The following is a 22,241-nucleotide window of genomic DNA, read 5'->3' on the forward strand; positions in this document are numbered from 1 at the left end:
TTCAAGTTTTAAGAAAGTCGAGTTTTCCTTCAGTTTAGTATGGCCTATAACTACTTCCACCCATGGCTTGCCCAAAGCCTGGAAATAACCCTTTTCCAAGATAAGTCATACTAAAGCCAATCTTCAACCAAATATTCCGTCCCCAGAGAAAAATTACTTTGTATGGCACTTGGTATTTACCAAGTGACATACAGTGATCGCAAATTCTGTAGGTCTGTCGGTCTGTCAGTCCCGGTCTTGCTAGTTTAGGCACTTCCAGATAAGCTAGGACGATGAAATTTGGTAGGCGTATCAGGGACCAGACCAGATTAAATTTGAAATAGTTGTTTCCCCGATTCGACCATCTGGGGGGGGATGGTAGGACGGTTAATTTGGAAAAATTAGATCGGATCTTAATTAAATTTGAGATTTAGAAGGATATCATGTCTCATAGCTCTTACTTTAAATTCCGACCGAATCAGGTGACATTGGAGGGGGAAACCTAAAATCTTGGAAAATGCTTAGAGTGGAGGGATCGGGATGAAACTTAGTGGGAAAAATAAGCACAAGTCCTAGATACGTGATTGACATAAACAGAACGAATTCACTCTCTTTTGGGGAGTTGGAGGGAGGGTTAATTCTGAAAAATTAGAAAAAATGAGGTATTTTTAACTTACAAAGGAGTGATCGGATCTTGAATTTCATCGGATGAAATTTCATATTAGAAGAACCTCGTAACTCAGATCTCATGTTTTAAATCCCAACCGGATCCAGTGTCATTGGGGGGGATTTGGGGGGGGGAATCTTGGAAAACGCTTAGGGTGGAGTGATCAGGATAAAACTTGGTGGGAAGAATAAGCAGAAGTCCTAGATACGTGATTGACATAACCGAAATGGATTCGCTCTCTTTGGGGGAGTTGGAGAGGCTGTTAATTCGGAAAAATTACAAAAATTGAGGTATTTTTAACTTAAGAGCGGGTGACCGTTCGTGAGGTATTTTTGAATTTGATATTAAGAAGGAACTCATGTCTCAGATCTCATATTTTAAACCCCAACCAGTTCTGGTGACATTAGGGGAGAGTTGGAGGGGGAAACCGGAAATCTTGGAAAACGCTTAGAGTGGAGAGATCGAGGTGGGTAGAATAAGCAAATGTCGTAGATACGTGATTGACGAAACCAGACTGGATCCACTCTCTTTGGGGTAGTTAGGGGGGTCCAGTGCTTTGGCGAGTTCGGTACTTCTGGATGTGCTAGGACAATAAAGTTGGTAGGCGTGTCAGGGACCTGCACAAATTGACTTGATAAAGTTGATTTCCCCGATTCAACCATCTGGGGGAGGGCTGAAGGTAGAGGAAAAAGTAGAAAAATGAGGTATTTTTAACTTGCAAGTGGGTGATCGGATCTTAATGAATATTGATATTTAAATGGACCTTGTGTCTTAGAGCTCTTATTTTAAATGCCGACCAGCATTAAGCCTCTGATTTTTGTTCTAAATTGATCTATCTATTCTTATAATTTTGCTAGTACTCATGCCTTATGAGCTCTTGGCTCTTCCGACCTTGTCACAAGTGCCATAAGAGCTCTTAGCTCTTATTTAATTTCTTTTTTCTCAGAAGATTTTCGACTTAGTCTCATGATTTTTGCCACTTTATGGTGTGAAAACTGCTGCTAGAAATAGATAGGTTGCAACTTCTGCCGTATTGTCTTTAAATGTGTGCTTGCATCGTTCCTGCGTTCCCTTAAAAGTTCTGTTTCTTACGGTAATATTGGTTTGTCTTCTGTTGCATATACAGACGAAGTTCTTCTTGTTGCCCGGACTCGCCGTGGATTGCTTTCCAATTTTACTATATTAACCAATGAACTATCTAAGATTGGACTGTCAGTTAATGCGTCTAAATACGAGTTTATTTGTTTTAATAGCCCTTATGTGTTCGCTCCATCCGTTGCTGGGACTGCAATTCTGCCATGTTCTTCTTTAGTTAGTTGGATTGGTCTGTGTTTCGGTCCAACACTTTCCACTACCTTTTCATCCCTAGTGAATCAAGCCGGGAAAAACCTACGCATCGCTTACGGAAAAATATCCCCAAACAAAAGCCGTTACAACCGCAACGATTTGTGCATGATTTATAACGCTTATTGTGCCCCTGTGCTTTTGTTTTTATCAGGCATGGCTCATCTGTTTCGTAAGAAAAATCTCCATACTCTATGTGCGGCTTATTTCAGATATTGCAAATTCCTCCTCTGGCTTCCTAGATGGCACCAAAACAGAAAAATAATTGCTCGATTTGGTTTAATAGATATGCCTTCTTGGATTCGGTCTTCCAGTGATGATCAAACAGTTCGTGGTAACGAACTGTAGTAAGGAGCGACCCGGCTCAATAGTAACCAAAACTCTAAAAAATGGAATTTTGATACCAATACCTACATCAAAAGAATCGCATTTTAATGCTGATTTTAAATATACAAGTTTCATCAAGTTTAGTCTTACCCATCAAAAGTTACGAGCCTGAGAAAATTTGCGTTATTTTAGAAAATAGGGGGAAACACCCCCTAAAAGTAATAGAATCTTAATGAAAATTACACCATCAGATTCAGCGTATCAGAGAACCCTACTGTAGAAATTTCAAGCTCCTATCTACAAAAACGTGGAATTTTGTATTTTTTGCCAGAAGGCAGATCACGGATGCGTGTTTATTTGTTTGTTTTTTTTCTTTTTTCTTTTTCCCAGGGGTGATCGTATCGACCCAGTTGTCCTAGAATGTTGCGAGAGGGCTCATTCTAACGGAAATGAAAAGTTCTAGTGCCCTTTTTAAGTGACCAAAAAAATTGGAGGGCACCTAGGCCCCCTCCCACGCTAATTATTTTCCCAAAGTCAACGGATCAAAATTCTGAGATAGCCATTTTATTCAGCGTAGTCAAAAAACCTTATAACTATGTCTTTGGAAACGACTTACTCCTCCACAGTCCCCGTGGGAGGGGCTACAATTTACAAACTTTGACCAGTGCTTACATACAGTAATGGTTATTGGGAAGTGCACAGGTGTTTTCAGGAGGATTTTTTGGTTGGAGGGAGGGGTTGAGAAGAGGGGGATATACTGGGGGAACTTTCCATCTAGGAATTTGTCATGGGGGAAGAAAATTTCCATGAAGGGAGCGCAGGATTTACTAGCATTATTAAAAAAAAACAATGAAAAAATAAATACGAAAAAGTTTATTTCAGCTGGAAGTAAGGAGCAGCATTAAAACTTAAAACGAACAAAAATTATTACCCATATGAGGGGCTCACCTCCTCCTAATACCTCGCTCTTTACGCTAAAGTATTTTTAGTAATGTCAACTATTTATTCTACGGCTTTTGTGATTCAGGGGTCATTCTTAATGAATTGGGACAAAATTTAAGATTTTGTGTAAAGAGAGAGGTACTGACGAGGGGGCGAACCCTCTCATATGTGTAATAAAAACATGAGAATAAAAAATTCTTTACGTAAGCTAGTTTATAAGTTACGTATAACTTTTACTAATAAAAAGATTCGTAAGAAATTAAAAGTTCTAGTTGGCTTTTTAATTAACCAAAAAATTGGAGGGCAACTAGGCTTCCTCCCCCGCTCTTTTTTCTCAAAATCATTCGATAAAAATTAAGAGAAAGCCATTTAGCCAAAAAAAATATATATACAAATTTCGTTTTAATTATTTCTTTGCAGAGAGCCAAAATCAAAACATGCTCTTTACGCTAAAGTTTTTTACTGTTTTAGAAGAGTTTAGAAAAAGAGTGAAACTTTAGCTTAAAGAGCGGGGCGTTGATGATGAAGCAGCCCCTTTCATATACGAAGTAATTTCTGTTCGTTTTAAGTTTTAATGTCGCTCCTTACTTTCAGTTGAAAAAACTTGTTTTTTTTTATTTAATTTATGTAAAAAGACTATCTACTTTATTCACGTTTACAACCCTCTGCAGCCTTTTTTCCATATTGATACTGGTTAATTAGTCCATGTTGTCTTTTGTTAGTTTGAATTATTTTTCTTGCTGTTTATCGTTTTTTTTTATTTATAATACTCTTTACTTTGTGTTTTTTATACTTTTACGGATAATAAAGTTCATTCATTCATTCTGCAGTTTGACCAGCCGTATGGAATGCGTCTCAATCAGCGGGCTTGCTGCAGGTCCGTGATTTTCTAATATATGTTTGTAGGGAGTTTTACCGACCATCTGCATTGACTACACATTATGCGGCTTGCTTGAGTGAATACTAGCCAAAGGATATAGGTTCCATACATTTTCATAGCGAGTCTGAACTTTAACTTAAAAACTTGAGGCAGTTTCCTTGTAAAGGTTCCGAGGGCGAGACATGTCATCATTTGATTTTTGATTACTGAGCTTTGATTTCTCTTATTAAAAAGTCTGCAACTGACTCACTTGGTTCCTTACTTTTAAATTTGAGTTTTTTTTTTGCTAAGGTTTTTACTTACTGAATCAGAGAATGAACTATTTATTACCTTTTATCTGTTTTAAAGCAAATCCAAAGTTTATTTTTCTATTTTCAATATTTTTTCCACCATCCCGACATGTTTCAGAATAACCCTGTATTTTTTCAAACCTGCCAGATTTGACTTAACGCTAATCGCCAGAAGTTCTACTCTATGGGCACTGTCTTATTCCTGTCATGTGATCTGTCTGATCCAATCAGAAGTTTTTTGACTGCACTTAATTGTTTTGATAGTCTTTTTCTTTCAAGCTGTTGTGTTGAAAATTGGTTCAGATTATTTTTTGGACTTCGTTGGGTGTCTACCAGCCAAACAAGCCAAAACCAGCCAAACATTCCCATATGTTTCAGAATAACCGTGTATTTTTTTCAAACGTGCCAGATTTGACTGAACACTAATCACCAGAAGTTCAACTCTACGTGCACTGTGTTAATCCTGTCATGTGATCTGTCTGATCCAACCCGGAGTTTTTTGACTGCACTTAATTGTTTTGGAAGTCTTTCGCTTTCAAGCCGTTGTGTTGAAAATTGGTTCAGATTATTTTTTGGACTTCATTGGGTGTGTACCAGCCAAACAATGGAAAACAATACTTTCAATATTTTTTCCATCATTCCCACATGTTTCAGAATAACCCTGTATTTTTTCGAACGTGCCAGATTTGATCGAACACTAACCGCCAGAAGTTCAACTCTACGTGCACTGTGTTAATCCTGTCATATGATATGTCTGATCCAATCAAGAGTTTTTTGACTCCACATAATTGTTTTGATAGTCTTTTCCTGTCAAGCCGTTGTGTTGAAAATTGGTTAAGATTATTTTCTTGGACTTCATTGGGTGTGTACCAGCCGAACAAGGGAAACGATAAAACGGAAATTCTGGTTCTTGATTAAGATTTCCAAGAGAGGAATGACAGGGGACATTTTACAGGCAAGGGAAGGGGTTAAGAAGCCTTAAGAATGGCCTTAAAAAAAGGTAGCATGGGCTTTATATCAGAAATATACATACATAGAATAAATACTTGAAGTAGTACTTGAAGTAATACTTAAGTACAATTTTGGCAAGTACTTGATATTTGATACTTAAGTAAGAATTAGGAAAGTACTTATTACTTGATATTTAAGTAAAAAAACAATGAGTACGTAATACTTGATACTTAAGTAAAAATTTGGAGTACTTGTTGCAGCACTGCCCAAAACAATCTGTAGGCAATTTCTCAGGAAAACATCTAGTAAATTTTCATCTGCTTTTCGGAGCGCCCATTCTTCAGAGCCATATTTTACCACTGTCATCACTGTAGCTTCCAATATTCTAATCTTGGTTTGCAGACTAATCTTTCTATTCTTCCACACTTTTTTTTAACTGAGGAAAAACACCCTGAGCCTTAGCTATTCTACTTTTAACACCTTCACTGCTCCCACCATCTTTACTAATAATACTACCAAGGTAACTGAAGCTCCCAACCTGATCAATCTTTTTGTTACCTAATGTCACCTGTTCATCTTCACTTATTCCTAGCCTTAGTGACTTAGTCTTCTTAACATTAATTTTCAAGCCTATTTTAGCACCCTGAACTCGCAAAACCTCTAAAAGTTCATTCATTTTGCTCACACTTTCAACTAATATGCTTAAATCATCAGCATAATCTAAGTCCAGGAGCGTTTTTCCTCCCTATTTAATTCCGGGGTCTCCAAGTGCCTTTCCTGTGCTCCTTAAGACGAAGTCCACCAAAATAATTCGGGATTGGAAACTAAATGTTCGCATTTGTCCAAAATGATCCTCAGTGTCGACTTCTATATGATTACCTTCATTCGCAAGCTAATTTTTCGTAGAGCCCGAAGATGTTTTGAGCTCTGGATATTCTTCTCTTGACATATTAATCATATTCTACCTTTTAGTCCACCTCAGAGTCCAGATAAAGAAAACTGTCAGCTTATTCATAGTCCTTCAAGTTGATATTTCTACCATCTGACCGGAAGAGGACCGGAAAGAGTTTACAGCCTTATTTGACACCCCACTCCACATCAAACAATGACGACTTTTCCCCATAGACTCTAAATCAGAACACATATACTTCGTAACAAGCTTCCAAGTTGTTAAGGAAATCGTAGGTCATGCCATCTTCACGGAGAACCTTCCACAAGGTTTGTTGTTCAACTGAATCAAAGGTGACAACACAGTTTAAGAATATGTTGATAAGGGGCAGGTTGTACCTTTTGTATTGTTGTATCATCAAACAAGGGGCAAAATCTAATCCGAACACCCCCTACCAGACCGGAATCCAAAAGGTTTTCCAGTGTTCACTTATATCTCACTAATTGGAATCTACGTAGTAGAATGGCTACAAATAATTTAGCTGCAGTGTCAACGAGGGATATCCCTCTATGATTTGCGCATCCTAGCTTCTTTTTTCAGGTTTTTTTTTTATTTAAAGCCACCCCCACTCCTCTCAGCGACGACAGGTTTAACAAAATTTTACTTTAAGCCTTAGGCGTCACCTACACTCCTTTTTGAAAAGATTAAATAGCAGCCGAACTGGACACACTTCAAACCACCATATGCTACAAAAAAAAACATTTTATAAAAAAATAAATTGCCTTTCTCGTAATAAAAGGCGTCCTTCAAACACAGGAGGACATTCTCGCGGTGGCCTTTTTTTATTTAAAGCGACCCCCACTCCTCTCAGCGACGACAGCTTTAACAACAATTTACTTTAAGCCTTAGGCGTCACCTACACACCTTTTTGGAAAGATTAAATAGCAGCCATACTGGATACACTTCAAACCACCATATGCTACAAAAAAACAACTTTAAAAAATAAATTGCCATTCTCGGAATAAAAGACGTCCTTCAAACACAGGAGGACCTTCTCGCGGTGGCCTTTCTTACGATTTTAAATCTTTTCCATATGGTAGTTTGTCCTTCATGTCTCCCACACAAAAAAAAATTCATTTATCCTCAAAAGGAGAATGATGAAAATTAATAATCATTTAAGACAACTAATCATCATTATTTAATAAAAATTATAGAACAAAAAAACTTTTGCGTCATTACAGCTTTCTTTTACATAAATAATATATACAAAATATACAATAAAATACACAATACTGCCATCACAATTTTTCAGTGTCTTGTACATCAGTGGGTAGGGCATCGTATCTGTTTGGAGCTGAAGACAAAGCTCATGTTTTTTGTGATCAGAATCAAATTTTCTCATGTTTAATCTTCTGTTTGGTGCCTGCTTCTTCCTCGTGCTAAAATGGAAAAAGATGTTTGCTCCCACAAGGGTAAGATAGCTGCCTGCTCTGGATCCAGCACAACTTCCCCTAATGGCACGGGTATTTTGAACTCCCAATCCATGAACTCCGTATCCATCCTCTACTCCAGAGCTGATAAATCGATATTTCTTGTTTGATTCTGCTATGATTGTATCTTTGGACTAAAGACCTCCAATCATTGTCTCGGAATGGTAGACAGCGTCTGGCTTACATTTACTCACTTCATAGGCCGTGACTTGGCGAATAGTCTCATTTTTCATGGATCTTACGTCCCAACTTGATTGGCGTAGCTTGGGATGATTCACTCGTTTATCCGCCCCGTCACCATCCCTTGATAGAAGGCTTATAATTTTCGATTTTCTAAGATACATACGAAGAAAAATGAATAAAATGTCAGAAGGTTTCATAATAGGCAACAGGGATTTTTGATTTTTATGCTTAAAGCACAACTTTTATCTCCTTTTTTAAAAGAAGCATCGGCTGAAAAAAACCTTTAGAATTTAATTCAGAATTTTTTAAATAGCTAGAAAATTTCGTATTAGAAACTTTGTTTTTGAGAATAGATTTGGCTTTATTATAAATTAGGAACAAAAAAAAGAGATGGTACTAATCTTCCTTTATTTGTATCAAAACTTTATTTCATATTTGAAGTTTTTAATAAGGCTCAGAGCCCCCCCCCCCTGTTTTGTAAGTCAGTGGAATTTTGCTGACTTACTTTGGGCAAGTCAACCTAACTGTTAAGATCTGAACAAAACAGGCTGCTAGGAAAATAGTTGTACATTTAATCATCAGTCTGCTTAACATAGTGTTTGAATATTATTATTACAATTTATAAGTATTTTTTATAATGAATTATAAAAATTTTAATACACATTTTACTCTAATTAGTTTAAGCAACTACAATTCTTAGAGGATTCAAATTTGCTCAAAATCCGACTTAAACTGTTGATTTTGTCTCCTTATGCAAATAAATATTGTACTACTCAAAGTATGTTAGCAATTTCATGATTTCTAAATATATCTGCTAAAATGAATGTTTAAACCATGTTTCAATTATAGTTATAAATACAAAAGTCCTTTGTTGACAAAATCTTAATTATCGAATGTTCTCTTATCAGGAGATGAAACAAAAAGCCTCTTCAGGAAATTCATATATTAGGCGTGGCTATTAGATCCAATCTCGCAGGTGTAATCATTGTCATCGGCTTTCCTTTTTAGCTTTCGAATGACAGTTCTGAGGTCGACAATCTGCTTAAAACTATAAAAATCGTTATAAGAAACCTTTCAGTTTGTGAGAAGTTACTGCCAATCCGTGACAGTGTGTTTTCGCAAACTGAGAGGTTTCTTACAATGATTTTCAGTAGTTTTAACTGACGGCCAATCTCAGATACCCCTACGGTTGTGCATGTGGGTCACCCCCCTCTACAAGTATACGTTTAAGCGTGATGAATTGACGTGGAAAATAAGATTTATCGTTTCAGGAAGGTTTTTTTCTGTAGGTTATACGGAGATAAACATATAAGCCGTAATTGTTATAGGTTGTTTCGCATTTGTGGAGAAGTTTAAGACCCGGTGTCACTGTGGCCCCCTTTAAGCCTTCAGCACTGGTGGCAGCATTCAAACCTGCGTTTCTGAAGATACAGGCCAAATTAGCCTATAACAATTAACTACATAAGTTACACAAATAACCATAACATTAAAAACAACCTTGACTGATTTAAAATTTAATGTGCCTAGCCAGCATCTAGGACTAACACATTAAAAGAAATATGGCACCAAAAACGTCGTAGCTAGTGGGATTTATGAAATAGTAAATAATGGATCCACTACCCACGGAGTTGAGTGAATAGACACGAGAAATTATGTGCTTTAATTATAAAAAAAAAGGTTTTCTGGGCGATTTATATGTTTTTAAAGTTAGAAAAATAGTGAAATTTTCACGCGTACGACAAAAGCTAATGAACTGAAAGGAGATAAAGGTTAGTAACATATTTTCAAGGATATCGCTCGTTAATTAAAACTCGTGAATTTAACAGACCAAGTAATAAAATCTTCAGCTAGAAGAGTACTTTGACAAATTATGGGGAATTGGCGGTGAATTGAAAGAAGATGGGAAACCCGTCGTTTAGGGGTAACCTGCCAATTTAAAGGTTATGATTTCATCAATTTAGTGAAAATCAGCTGTTTGCGGTTAATGAATTAATATCTATGGTGCAGATACTGAATTTTGCAAAACCAGGCGGGTTTGCCCTGTCTATTCTTAGTCCTGTTAATTCATTAAGTTGATTTTCTTGCTTCCAAGTATATTTATGCTTGCTTTTCCCCTAGAAAATGTATGTATTGGAAGCTCTGATATTTATTTCACATTCTGGAGATTTGTTCCCAAGGGAAAACAATATCAAGATTTGCTACGTCAGTGACGGAATTGACGCAAATCCAGAATATGAATTATTGCATTGTTAGTAGTCTTCAATAGTGTGTTGCATATCACTATTTTATAGTGTAGTAATTACTATGTTGGCCTCTCTGAAATAATTGAACGATAAGTTGCATTACGGACAAAGACAGTACGTTTTTTGAGATTTGTATTCCTTGTGTCAATTAACGGAGATGATGCCATTTGAACATGAAAATACTTAATTTTCAGATTCACAGAGACGACCAAGCTCTAAGAGTAGTGCCTCACCCTCAGACTGTAGTTCTTGCATAGCTAGCTTTGAAAATTTTTACTAGATAAAGTGAAACAGATACAAGAGGGCAATAAAGGTCCTTAGGGACGCCGATGAAAAATATCACCAGGATTTTTTGAGAACCCTAGAAGGACTAATGAAAGCCTGTCAGGGAATTTCGGTGAGTAATCTTTCATCACACGCAAATTATACGCCATCGGATCGGAATGATAATTTTCGTAGGGATCAATTTTGGGAAATTGAAACGCATCAAAACTCCAATTTTAAAAGTGACAACACTTCACATTTTGTAGAAGAGTTTATGAGAAGGAAGCGGCCAGGCCATCTTGTCTAAGGGAGAAAACACATACTACTTCGTTGACAATGGGAGTAGGTACAGATGAAGCACTCAATGTGTCAGAGAATGTTAAAAATAAGTTTAGGGTGTGTGCTTTTCCTCAAAAAATTTGAAAATTAGAGTTCAATACGAAAAAGTCATTGCGAAGATCCAGTCTCCATTCAGTGACGACTCACTCATTTCTTTGGCAAAGTAAACAGAAGCAAAATAGATAAGAGCTGCGAAACAGAACTACGATTTAAAAATCAAGTCTGGAATAGGAGACACCGGCGTACAACTTCCATTTGCTTAGAACTTATTTTGCTTGACGGAAAAAGTGGGAAAAATTAGAAGAGAAAAAGGAACTTCAAGAAAGAAACGTAATTTGAAGAATCAGGCTTCACTAACAGACATCACCATTTCACGCAGCTAGAAGGACTACAGCCGGTTTTGGAATAGTCAGGTAGCATTGAAGATGATGTTGGATTGGGAAAGTCTGGGAAAAGGTATGATGTCCTATCATGATTCAAAGGAATTCAAAGATATACAGAAAAAGTCAACTAGATAGTGACTCATCCGCAAGCCAAGATGACCACTCAAACTGGGTTGCCTATTTTTTTCCGCATTTTTTTAACGGCTCATTGATTGTCGGGAATTTCGCAGTTATGGCCTTGGTCAGAACTGCTCTCATCATTCAGGAGGTCAAAGAGACAAGCCTCGCTCAGAGGCTACAGTTTTTGTTTGTGCCCTTTTTTCAAGCAGCCCATTCTTTTACGCTCAAGATAATAGTAAGTTTCTTAAAGTTTACTACGCCTTCATATTTTTCCAGAGTTTACATTTAGGGTTTTGGAGATTTCTCTAGGAGTTTTTTTTTTATTTAGGATCATTCGTCTCCTATTTTGACGAGGGTATCTAATGAAGTAGGATAGGTTAAGGTTTTTGGAGTATAAGTAAAATATAACCTTTCGGTTGTACCTGTGGGATACCCCCTTTCCCGGCCTAACTTTAAGCGATGAAAATTGAAGTGGTGATTGAGTAATATCCAGATCTATATGTTTGTCTGTGTTTTGTCTCAATCACTCTCTTTACCTGTGTGTCTGGGCGCGTGTGTGCTTGTCCCAGTGTCTCTCTTTGTCTGTCTGTATGTCTGAATCTTTGTGTTTGTATGTATTTTTGTCTCTTTCATTCTCTCTGCCTGTGTGTCTGGGCGGAAGTTTGCTTGTCCCAGTGTCTTTCTTTGTCTGTTTGTATGTTTGAATCTGTGTGTTTGTATATGTTTTGTATCCCTCACTCTCTCTGCCTGTATGTCTGGACGGGTGTTAGCTTGTCCCAGTGTCTGTCTTTGTCTGTTTTTATGTCTGAATCTGTGTGTTTGTATGCTTATTGTCTCTCTCACTCTCTGTGCAAGGCTATGTGTGTGTGGAGCAGCAAAATATTAGGTTATGATCATTCTGGACCATGTCTCTACGTGAGGGGCCCTAAAGATTTTTTCATCGTCCTCGTAGGTTTTTTAAAGAATCAAAGAAAAATATCTCTATTATGTAAACCGTTGTTCAGGTTCTTCCTCTCAAAAAAATTTGAAACCACGACGATACCAGTCTCTTAAAAATAAACTGAAATTACGTTTAGGGTTTTTTAATCATGCCAGGGTGAGTACTCTCCTATTGGTCACATTTATCATAGTGACAATTGAAGCATAGAAAACTACTAGTATGAGAGTCGCAAATCTCTTCAAGACAGGGATTACAGTCTTAATTTTGTACAGCATATGCAATTTACATGGATTGCATAATCTACGCTTTTCGTTATAGTCATCAATAATAGTACAATTCTCACAGGACGACCAGCTGCATAATGTTTACAAAAATAATGGATATGTGTAAAACATTTTTTCAATGTTGACTTTCTCAATGCCAAAAAGAAACTGTTTTGCGACCATTAAAATGAATTTGCGACCATTAAAAGGAGGAGTAATTGAGTGACGTTACACATCAGATTAATTAAATCTGTTTATACAGGATTTAAAAATTCGACTTATTTGTTGTTGCTTTCAAAAATAGCTGTCTTAAACGAATTTCTAGCCAGTGCTCAAAAGCAAATCCACAAAATCATTTTGCTTTGTTTCAATCAATATGTCGATAAAGTGGGTAAATGCATTCGGGCCACGATGTAAAAGTCTTATACAATAATCCAAAGATGGAGAATCATTTCTCATTATATCGTTTAGAATTATCTGAGAAAATATCTTCCTTTGAAGAAATAACTCTTGAAAATCATCACCTAGAATCGAACATTTTTCAAAAGTCACTAGATTCTGTAAAATTTTTTCTCGAATCCAGTCAATTTTTAATCCTGACACTCACACTACTGATTATAGACCAATATAGAATGAACATTATTTCTCGCTAGCAGCAAACTCACTCATTCCTTATACATTGATTCAGATTATTGTCTTCGTTTTATTTTATTAATGCATTTAATCCGTCTCCTAATCTTTGTCTGTACATTATATTCAACTTTGCTGCAAAGCATAACTGTTTTTCCGACTAGAATTTGCTTAGTGATATTGCACATCGGGCAAACATCTCGTCCCATTTAAAGGTTAGCCGCCAACCCCCTGCATTTTCTACTGCTACTCTAGGTACTCGTTGTTTCCTTTCACCATTGATAGCGCCTTCAATAACCAATAGAGTAAAAGGATTTATTACTAAAGAATATGCCAAGAATAATATCCACGATGTTGACGCACTGAACTATTTTTCAATACTGAGGTGAGTGAACCCTAAAATCTTACATGTCACGTTGTTGACCTTCAAAACCAGTTTTTGCTGGATTATAAAGGCTTATCAGAACCAAAACCAGTCACGTAAGATTGCGTCATCTTCAGATGGAAATATTGAACCATGATAAATTTTGTTTTACAACTGAGACTTTCCGCTTGACTAACAGACTCTAACAAGTTCTATTACATAACAACCAAATAAGTCATGATTTGTGGGATCCTGAAGGTTTTTACTAGCCCTCGCGGGGTTTTTGAACAATCAAACAAAAGACTATCATACAACGCGTACGTTTGCATCTTGGTTAGGGGATTCTAACAAGTCCTATTACATAACAACCAAGGAAATCATGATTTGGTGGGGCCCTGGAGGTTTTTCCTGGCCCGTGCGGGTTTTTAAACAATCAAAGAAAAAAACAATTACGTAACAGACACCAGCATCTTGAAGAAAAATTTCCCTCTTACGTAACAGCCAAAAGTAACCAAACCCTGTTACGTAACAACCAAAGAAATCCCAAGATAAACAAGCCTCTATTATGTTACAGCCAAAGAAATCCTGAAGGAAACAAACCCTATTAAGTAACATACAGGTGTACTATACCGTTACATGTGCGCTATATCACTGCGCAAGACCCAAGTGTGCGTAATAACGTCTTGAAGGACTAGTAGCTCCAATAGTATACTCCCTATCTGTCTGCTGGGAAGCAGAGGGCCGTCACTACTGCTGTGATTTTCTATATAACTTCTGTTCTTTTTGGGTGTCATTTATTCTTAACTGTTATTTCTGGTCGTTCTGATTGCATTATTATAGAAAATATTCCTGCTAATCTTAAGTTTGATATCACCTTTACTTTTTTAAAAAACCTCTCCTTCGGAATTTTTTTTATGGCACTTGGTATTAACCAAGTGGCATATAGCAATCGCAAATTCTATCGGTCTGTCGGTCCTGGTTTTGCTACTTTAGGCACTTCCATTTAAGCTAGGACGATGAAATTTGGCAGGCGTATCAGGGACCGGACCAGATTAAATTAGAAATAGTCGTTTTTCCAATTCGACCATCTGGGGGGTAGTGGGGGGCCCTATAATTCGGAAAAAATAGAAAAAATGAGGTATTTTTAACTTACGAACGGGTGATCGGATCTCAATGAAATTTGATGTTTAGAAGGATATCGTATCTCAGAGCTCTTATTTTAAATCCTGAACAGATCTGGTGACATAGGGGGGGGGGTAGTTGGGAGGGGAAAACCTAAAACTTGGAAAACACTTAGAGTGGAGGGATCGGGTTGAAACTTAGTGGGAAAAATAAGCACAAGTCCTGGATACATGATTGACATAACCAGAACGGATCCACTCTATTTGGGGTTGTTGGAGGGGGGGGGGGGTTATTTCTGAAAAATTAGAAAAAATGAGATGTTTTTAACTTACGAACGGGTGATCGGATCTCAATGAATTTCGATATTTAGAAGGATATCGTGTCTCAGAGCTCTTATTTTAAATCCCGACTGGATCTGGTGACATTAGGGGGAGTTGGAAGGGGGAAACCTAAAACTTGGAAAACACTTAGAGTGGAGGGATCGGGATGAAATTTGGTGGGAAAAATAAGCACAAGTCCTAGATACATGATTGATATAACCGGAACGGATCCGCTCTCTCTGGGGTAGTTAGGGGGGGGGTGGTTAATTCTGAAAAATTAGAAAAAATGAGGTATTTTTAACTTACGAACAGGTGATCGAATTTCATTGAAATTTGATATTTAGAAGAATATCGTGTCTCAGAGCTCTTACTTTAAATCCCGACCGGATCTGGTGACATTGGAAGGGGAGTTAGGAGGGGAAACCTAAAATCTTGGAAAGCACTTAGAGTGGAAGGATCGGGATGAAACTTGGTGGGAAAATAAGAACAAGTCCTAGATACATCATTGATATAACCGGAACATCCGCTCTCTTTGGGGTATTTGGGGGAGGGTTAATTCTGGGGTATTTGGGGGAGGGTTAATTAACTTACGAACTGGTGATCGGATCTCAATGAAATTTGATACTTAGAAGGATATCGTGTTTCAGAGCTCTTATTTGAAATCCCGAACAGATCTGGTGACATTGGGTGGGAGTTGGGAGGGGGAAACCTAAAACTTGGAAAACACTTAGAGTGGAGGAATCAGGATGAAACTTGGTGGTAAAAATAAGCCCAAGTCCTAGATACATGATTGACATAAACGGAACGGATTTGCTCTCTTTGGGGTAGTTGTGGGGGGAGGGGGGTTAATTCTGAAAAAATAAAAAAATGAGGTATTTTTAACTTACGAACGAGTTTTCAGATCTCAATGAAATTTGATGTTTCAAAATATATCGTGTCTCACAGCTCTTGTTTTAAATCCCGACCGGATCTGGTGACATGGGGGAGTTGGGAGGGGGAAACCTAAAGCTTGGAAAACACTTAGAGTGGAGGGATCGGGATGAAACTTGGTGGGAAATATAATCACAAGTCCTAGATACATAATTGACATAACCATAACGGATCCACTCTCTTTGGGGTAGTTGGGGGGGGGGGTTAATTCTGAAAAATTTGAAAAATGAGGTATTTTTAACTTACGAACAGGTGATCGGATCTCAATGAAATTTGATATTTAGAAGGATATCGTGTCTCAAAGCGCCTATTTTAAGTCCCGACCGGATCTGGTGACATTGGGGGGAGTTTGGGATGGGGAAACTAAAATCATGGAAAAAGCTTAGATTGGAGGGATCGCGAAGAAACTTGATGGGGAAAATAATCAGAAGTCTTAGATACGTGATTTACATAATTGGAACGGATCCGATCCATTGGGGGGGGGTGGTAATTCTGAAAAATTAGAAAAAATGACATATTTTTAACTTACGAAAGAGCGATCGGACCTTCACGAAACTTCCTATTTAGAAGGATGTCGTGACCCAGATCTCTTATTTTAAATCTCAACCGTATCCAGCGTTATTGGGGGGGGCAGTTGAGGGGAACCGGAAATCTTAGAAAATACTTAATCCGGTGAGATCAGGATGGAACTGGATGGGAAGAATAAAAACCTGTCTAAGACACGTGACTGACATAGTCGGACCGGATCTACTCTCTTTGGTGGAGTTGGGGGGGGGGGGGGTAATTTTGAAAATTGAGGTATTTGTAACTTACGAAAGGGTGACCAGATCGTAATGAAATTTGATATTTAGAAGGGTCTTAAGCTTTAAAGCTCTAATTTCAAATTCCGACAAAATCCTGTGACATTGGGGGGAGTTGGAGGGGTAAACCGGAATTCTTGAAAAACGTGAAAATTGGGGTATTTTTATTTTACGAATAGGTTATCTGATCCTAGTGAAATTTGATATTTAAAAGGAATTCATGTCTCAGAGCTCTTATTTCAAATCCCGACCAGATCCTTTGACATTGGGGGGAGTTGGAGGGGGAAATCTTGGAAAACACTTGGAGTGGAGGAATCGGGATGAAGCTTGGTGGATAGAATAAGGAAATGTCATTGATACGTGATTGACGGAACCGTACTGGTTTCGCTCACTTTGGGGGAGTTGGGGGGAGGGGTTAAGTGATTTGGCGAGTTTGGTGCTTCTGGACGTGCTAGGACGATGAAAATTGGTAGGCGTGTCAGGGAGCTGCACAAATTGACTTGATAAAGTCGTTTTCCCAGATTCGACCATCTGGGGGGCTAAAGGGAGAGGAAAAATTAGAAAAATTAGGTATTTATAACATACGAGTGGGTGGTCAGATCTTAATGAATTTTGATATTTAGAAGGACATCGTGACTCAGAGCTCTTATTTTAAATCCTGACCGGCATTAAGCCTCTTATTTTCCTTTTAATGAATCTATTGATTCATAGAATTTTGCTAGAGCTCATACCATATGATCTCTTGGCTCTTAGCTCTTCTTGCCTCGTCACAAGTGCCATATGAGCTCTTAGCTCTTGTTTTTAATTAATACTATTAAAGATATATGAAGCTATAGCCTGTCATCCTTATTAAACTATTATAAATCATTTAATCTATATTGACATTTGTCTCTATTTGTACAAATTCCGTTATACATGTTTTTTTAATTTAATTTCTGTAATTTCACAAAAGCTTTATAATAGGAAAATACGATTATTAATTAGTTTTGCTTCTTCAAACGTAAAATTAAGGTGTGGAAGATCAAAAGAACGTTCCACGCAGCTAAATCAGAAGTTTCTGAATTTTTTCTTAAAACTGTACTTTAAGAAAATAGTATATCGGAATTTCATGCTGTTGGAGTTTGTTCTAAAATTTGTTTGTTTCTCCCTACATAATGTTTTCTACAAGGATAAGGTATTCTATTCACACAACTTAATAGGTTATCTATATATATAAAAATAAGTTGTCTGTGGATCTGTGGATGGATCAGGTGACGTCACCTGAAAAAACTGGATCAGGTGACGTCAAAACTGAAAAAACTAAAAAAAAGGCAAAAAACAACAAAAAAAACTAAAAACTAATAAAAAAAACTAAAAAAGCTAAAAAACTAAAAAAACTAAAAAAAGGCAAAAACTACAAAAAAAACTAAAAACTAATAAAAAAGCTAAAAAACTAAAAAAACTAAAAAAAGGCAAAAACTACAAAAAAAACTAAAAACTAATAAAAAAAATAAAAAAGCTAAAAAACTAAAAAAATTAAAAAAACTAAAAAAAGGTAAAAAACTAAAAAAACTAAAAACTAAAAAAAAACTAAAAAAAAGGAAAAAACTGAAAAATAAGCTAAAATAAAGGTAAAAACCAATAAAAAACTAAAAAAAAAACTGAAAAAACTAAAAAAAGGCAAAAACTACAAAAAAAAACAAAAAAATAATAAAAAAAGTAAAAAAGCTAAAAAACTAAAAAAACTAAAAAAACTAAAAAAAGGTAAAAAACTAAAAAAAATAAAAAATAAATAAAAAAAAGGAAAAAACTGAAAAATAAGCTAAAATAAAGGTAAAAACCAATAAAAAACTAAAAAGAAAAAAAGGAAAAAACTAAAAAAAATTTTCATCTAAAAAACTAAAAAAAACTAAAAAAGGTAAAAACTAAAAGAACTAAAAAAGAAAAAAATAAATGACGACACTCAAAGAGAAAGCGACCAGGACAAAAGGAATGTTCGATTAGCAATCAACAAAGCACCGGGACACAGGGAGTATAAATGACGACCAGGACATAAGTAAAAAAAAAATTAACAAAACTAAAAAGAAGGTAAAAACTACAAAAAAACTAAAAAGAAAAAAAAACTAAAAACTAATAAAAAAACTAAAAAATCTAAAAATCTAAATAAACTAAAAAAGAAAAAAAAAGGAAAAAAATAAAGGAGAAAAACAAAACTAAAAAACGAATGTATATACAGACCGGTACACCGGGATACAAATGACGACCGGGACACAGGGAATATAAATGACGACCGGGACACAGGGACACAACTACAACGGGGACACCGGGGGAAACAGGGGGATATAAATGACGACCGGGACAAAAAAACTAAAAAGAAAAAAAAACTAAAAACTAATAAAAAAACTAAAAAATCTAAAAATCTAAATAAGCTAAAAAAGAAAAAAAAAGGAAAAAAATAAAGGAGAAAAACAAAACTAAAAAACGAATGTATATACAGACCGGGACACCGGGATACAAATGACGACCGGGACACAGGGAATATAAATGACGACCGGGACACAGGGACACAACTACAACGGGGACACCGGGGGAAACAGGGGGATATAAATGACGACCGGGACACCGGGACAGGGAATGGTCGATTAGCAATCACCATCAACAAAGCTCAAGGGCAATCATTAGAATCATGAGGTATAGATCTGAATACAGATTGTTTTCCCATGGACCATTATATGTTGCATGTTCAAGAGTCGGTAAACCTGACAATCTATTTATATGCAAAGACAATGGGACAGCAAAGAATGTTGTATATTCGCAAGTTTTACGTAGTTAAAACCATATATATATATATATATATATATATATATATATATATATATATATATATATATATATATATATATCTATATTCACAGGTGGGACATAGGGACACAACTACAATGGCGCGTAGCTATTATGGCGCGTAACGACTTACGCGCGCGGGGGGGCTTGGGGGGGCGCGAAGCGCCCCCACCAACTAGTAAGGTATATAGGTGTTAGGTTATAATAGGTCTTGCATTTCACACAAATCTTATAGAAAGGTTGGCTTTGAATGCAAGTTTAATGTTCTGTTTTTAATTCTTTTGTTAATTTTCGTGATAAAATTTTGACAAAAAGATAAACATTTGCAGTTTATTTTCTTATCAGTTTTGTAGATATTTTTAAAATCCTCGTTGGTGTTTCGGCAATTGTACCAGCTTAACTAGAGGGAAAAAATGGTTTTTTATTGTGTATGACAAAATCTGGGTTTAAATGGACAAGCAAAAATTTACATATATATATATACATATATATATATATATATATATATATATATATATATATATATATATATATATATATATATATATATATATATATATATATATATATATATATATATATATATATATGTTTTAATTAAACAACCTTTAACCAAGCCAACATTTACAGATTGAGAAAATCAACCGAGTACACCAATTCAGTCAAATGTGGGCTGTGGGGCAAGGATTTTTTTCGATTATTTTTAAGGGGCAAAGAGGGCATTGAAAAAAATAGCACTGTTTACCAAAATAAATGTATTCTTTCTTCGGAATTTAGAGGGATTATTGCATCACACTCTTATTGGTGCCGTGCGTTGATATAATAAAGAAACAATTAAATCATATTGATCAAAGAGTACTAAAAGCCTAAAAACAACTAAAACCGGCAATTTTAAACTGCCAAAACACGTTGTTTATTGAAAAAGCTAATAACAATTTTAGTGTTTTTGTCACTAATTTAGTGACTTTTCTCAAGAATCTAGTGATTTTTGCCAATTTAGTGATTATTTTTTAAGGAATCTAGTGATTTGTTGTTTCATCGGTTGGTAATCCTGCCTGTGTAGTTACGGGGGGCTGTATATAGCAAAACGGGGCTTTTGCCCTCAGTCACTATTAACTCTTGTAAAGGACACTAGAAATTTCTATTTTGAATTGAATCAGCCCAATTGGAAATTCCTATGACCACTTCTTCGACACGAAACGGCCAGGTGAAAAGAAAACCATACAATGAAGGCATTTGGCTCTTTCCTTAGGCAGCGCTAGAGCGCTGCCCTTAACGTTTGTAGCAGTTTTACTTTGTATTATTCTTTTACGTGAGGAATATTTCTAATTTACTTTTTTTTAAATTTAATTGTTGGTTGACTTTAAATTGTGAACCAGTCCTGATCAGTTCTAACCAGATCGTTTTCACGCATACTGAATAATGATAATTTTATCCTACTTGTCATTCCAAACTTCCAGAAATTTCCATTATTTAAAACTATGATTGAAATTAGTTATTTGCATTGTTTATGCTTGTATTGTCAGCAAGGATGTGCGAAAGCACAGGATGACTGGCCCCCGGCCCCCCATTGCACTTCCTGGCTGAAGAGCCATGAAACGGTAAATACGCATACCAAGTCGCTGTTGACTGGCAGTTTTACCTATCTGGGGTGGGGGTTGGGGGTTGTCAGTCCTTCCAGTTTTCATTAGCCTACCACTGTCTATTATTTTGTACCCGTGTTTTATTTTTGCGTGCATTTATCTGAAGTTTGGTTTGCTCCATATATTCTGCATGTTTCTGTTTGGTCCTGTCACCAAACTTGGAACTTTGTCCGTACATGGTTATGCCAATCCCACTTAGAATTAACCAATTTAATCGTCATTCACTTCCCAAGTTAACAGGATTCAAATTTCAGGTTTTATTTGGATGCTATCTATATCAATAACATTGGGCATTGGGTGTTTCAATCATCTCCAAATGATCCAGCCTTTGGAGCCAACTTTTAATAGGACTATGGAAGAATTCCGCAGTTATAGGAAACCAATCCATCAGCTGTGTTATCTCCAAACACAAAGTGGATATGGATACAAGCCTATTACCACTATGTCATTTAATATTATTGTTGGCTTTGTCACTCCAATTTTATTCATGTCTGCAATTTACACGATACTTATTTGCAGATTAGCAAAGGTAGGACTAGGTTATTTTTTCTGTCACCGTTGAACATTTTCCATTGACATGAGATAATCAAATAAGTTCGATCTAACAGATCTGCTGAATGTAACGTAATAATCTAATTTAATAGATTATTAATCTAATGTAACAATGTAATAAGTAAATAATGAAAACTATTAAAAGGGAATAGAACTGAATTTTCTTTGTGTTTCGACCAGCAATTCTGTCAACCAAAAAGTAAATGCCCAAAATTATCTTTGGAAAACGCAAGCTTAACAGATTGTGGGAGACTTCAGTCATTTCTATTGCAATTTATCCTTTAAATAAGGCTGGTCAACAAAACTCCCCCTCCTGAGATAAGAAGTTTTTTTTTGTTTTCTTGACAGATTATAGTGTACGACTTTTACTAGTTTCTGAAAACCCAAGTAAAAAACAATTCCATGGAAAGATAGAATTTTGCCCCTGTCAGGGGCATGATAGGGTTACGGATCGCTTAGATGTAAAATCTGTTAGATTGAGAAAAACTTATGAGAAATTTGACTAGGTAGATATACTGTTGGTGTGCCGATCACCTAGTGAATTTAATCAAATAGTTTAATGTTGA

General features: G+C 36.2%; 1 protein-coding gene across 1 annotated transcript in view; it reads left to right on the forward strand.

Annotated features, from left to right (window-relative positions):
• LOC136028121 (neuromedin-K receptor-like) overlaps window positions 1-22,241 on the forward strand; it is a 114,356-nt gene that overhangs the window by 50,874 nt on the left and 41,241 nt on the right. The window contains exon 3 of the mRNA XM_065705764.1: window positions 21,378-21,652. Within this exon, the coding sequence (XP_065561836.1) occupies window positions 21,378-21,652 (275 nt within the window). The remainder of the gene's footprint in view (window positions 1-21,377; window positions 21,653-22,241) is intronic.

The sequence above is a fragment of the Artemia franciscana genome, chromosome 6 (assembly GCF_032884065.1).
Source record: "Artemia franciscana chromosome 6, ASM3288406v1, whole genome shotgun sequence".
Taxonomy (NCBI): domain Eukaryota; kingdom Metazoa; phylum Arthropoda; class Branchiopoda; order Anostraca; family Artemiidae; genus Artemia; species Artemia franciscana.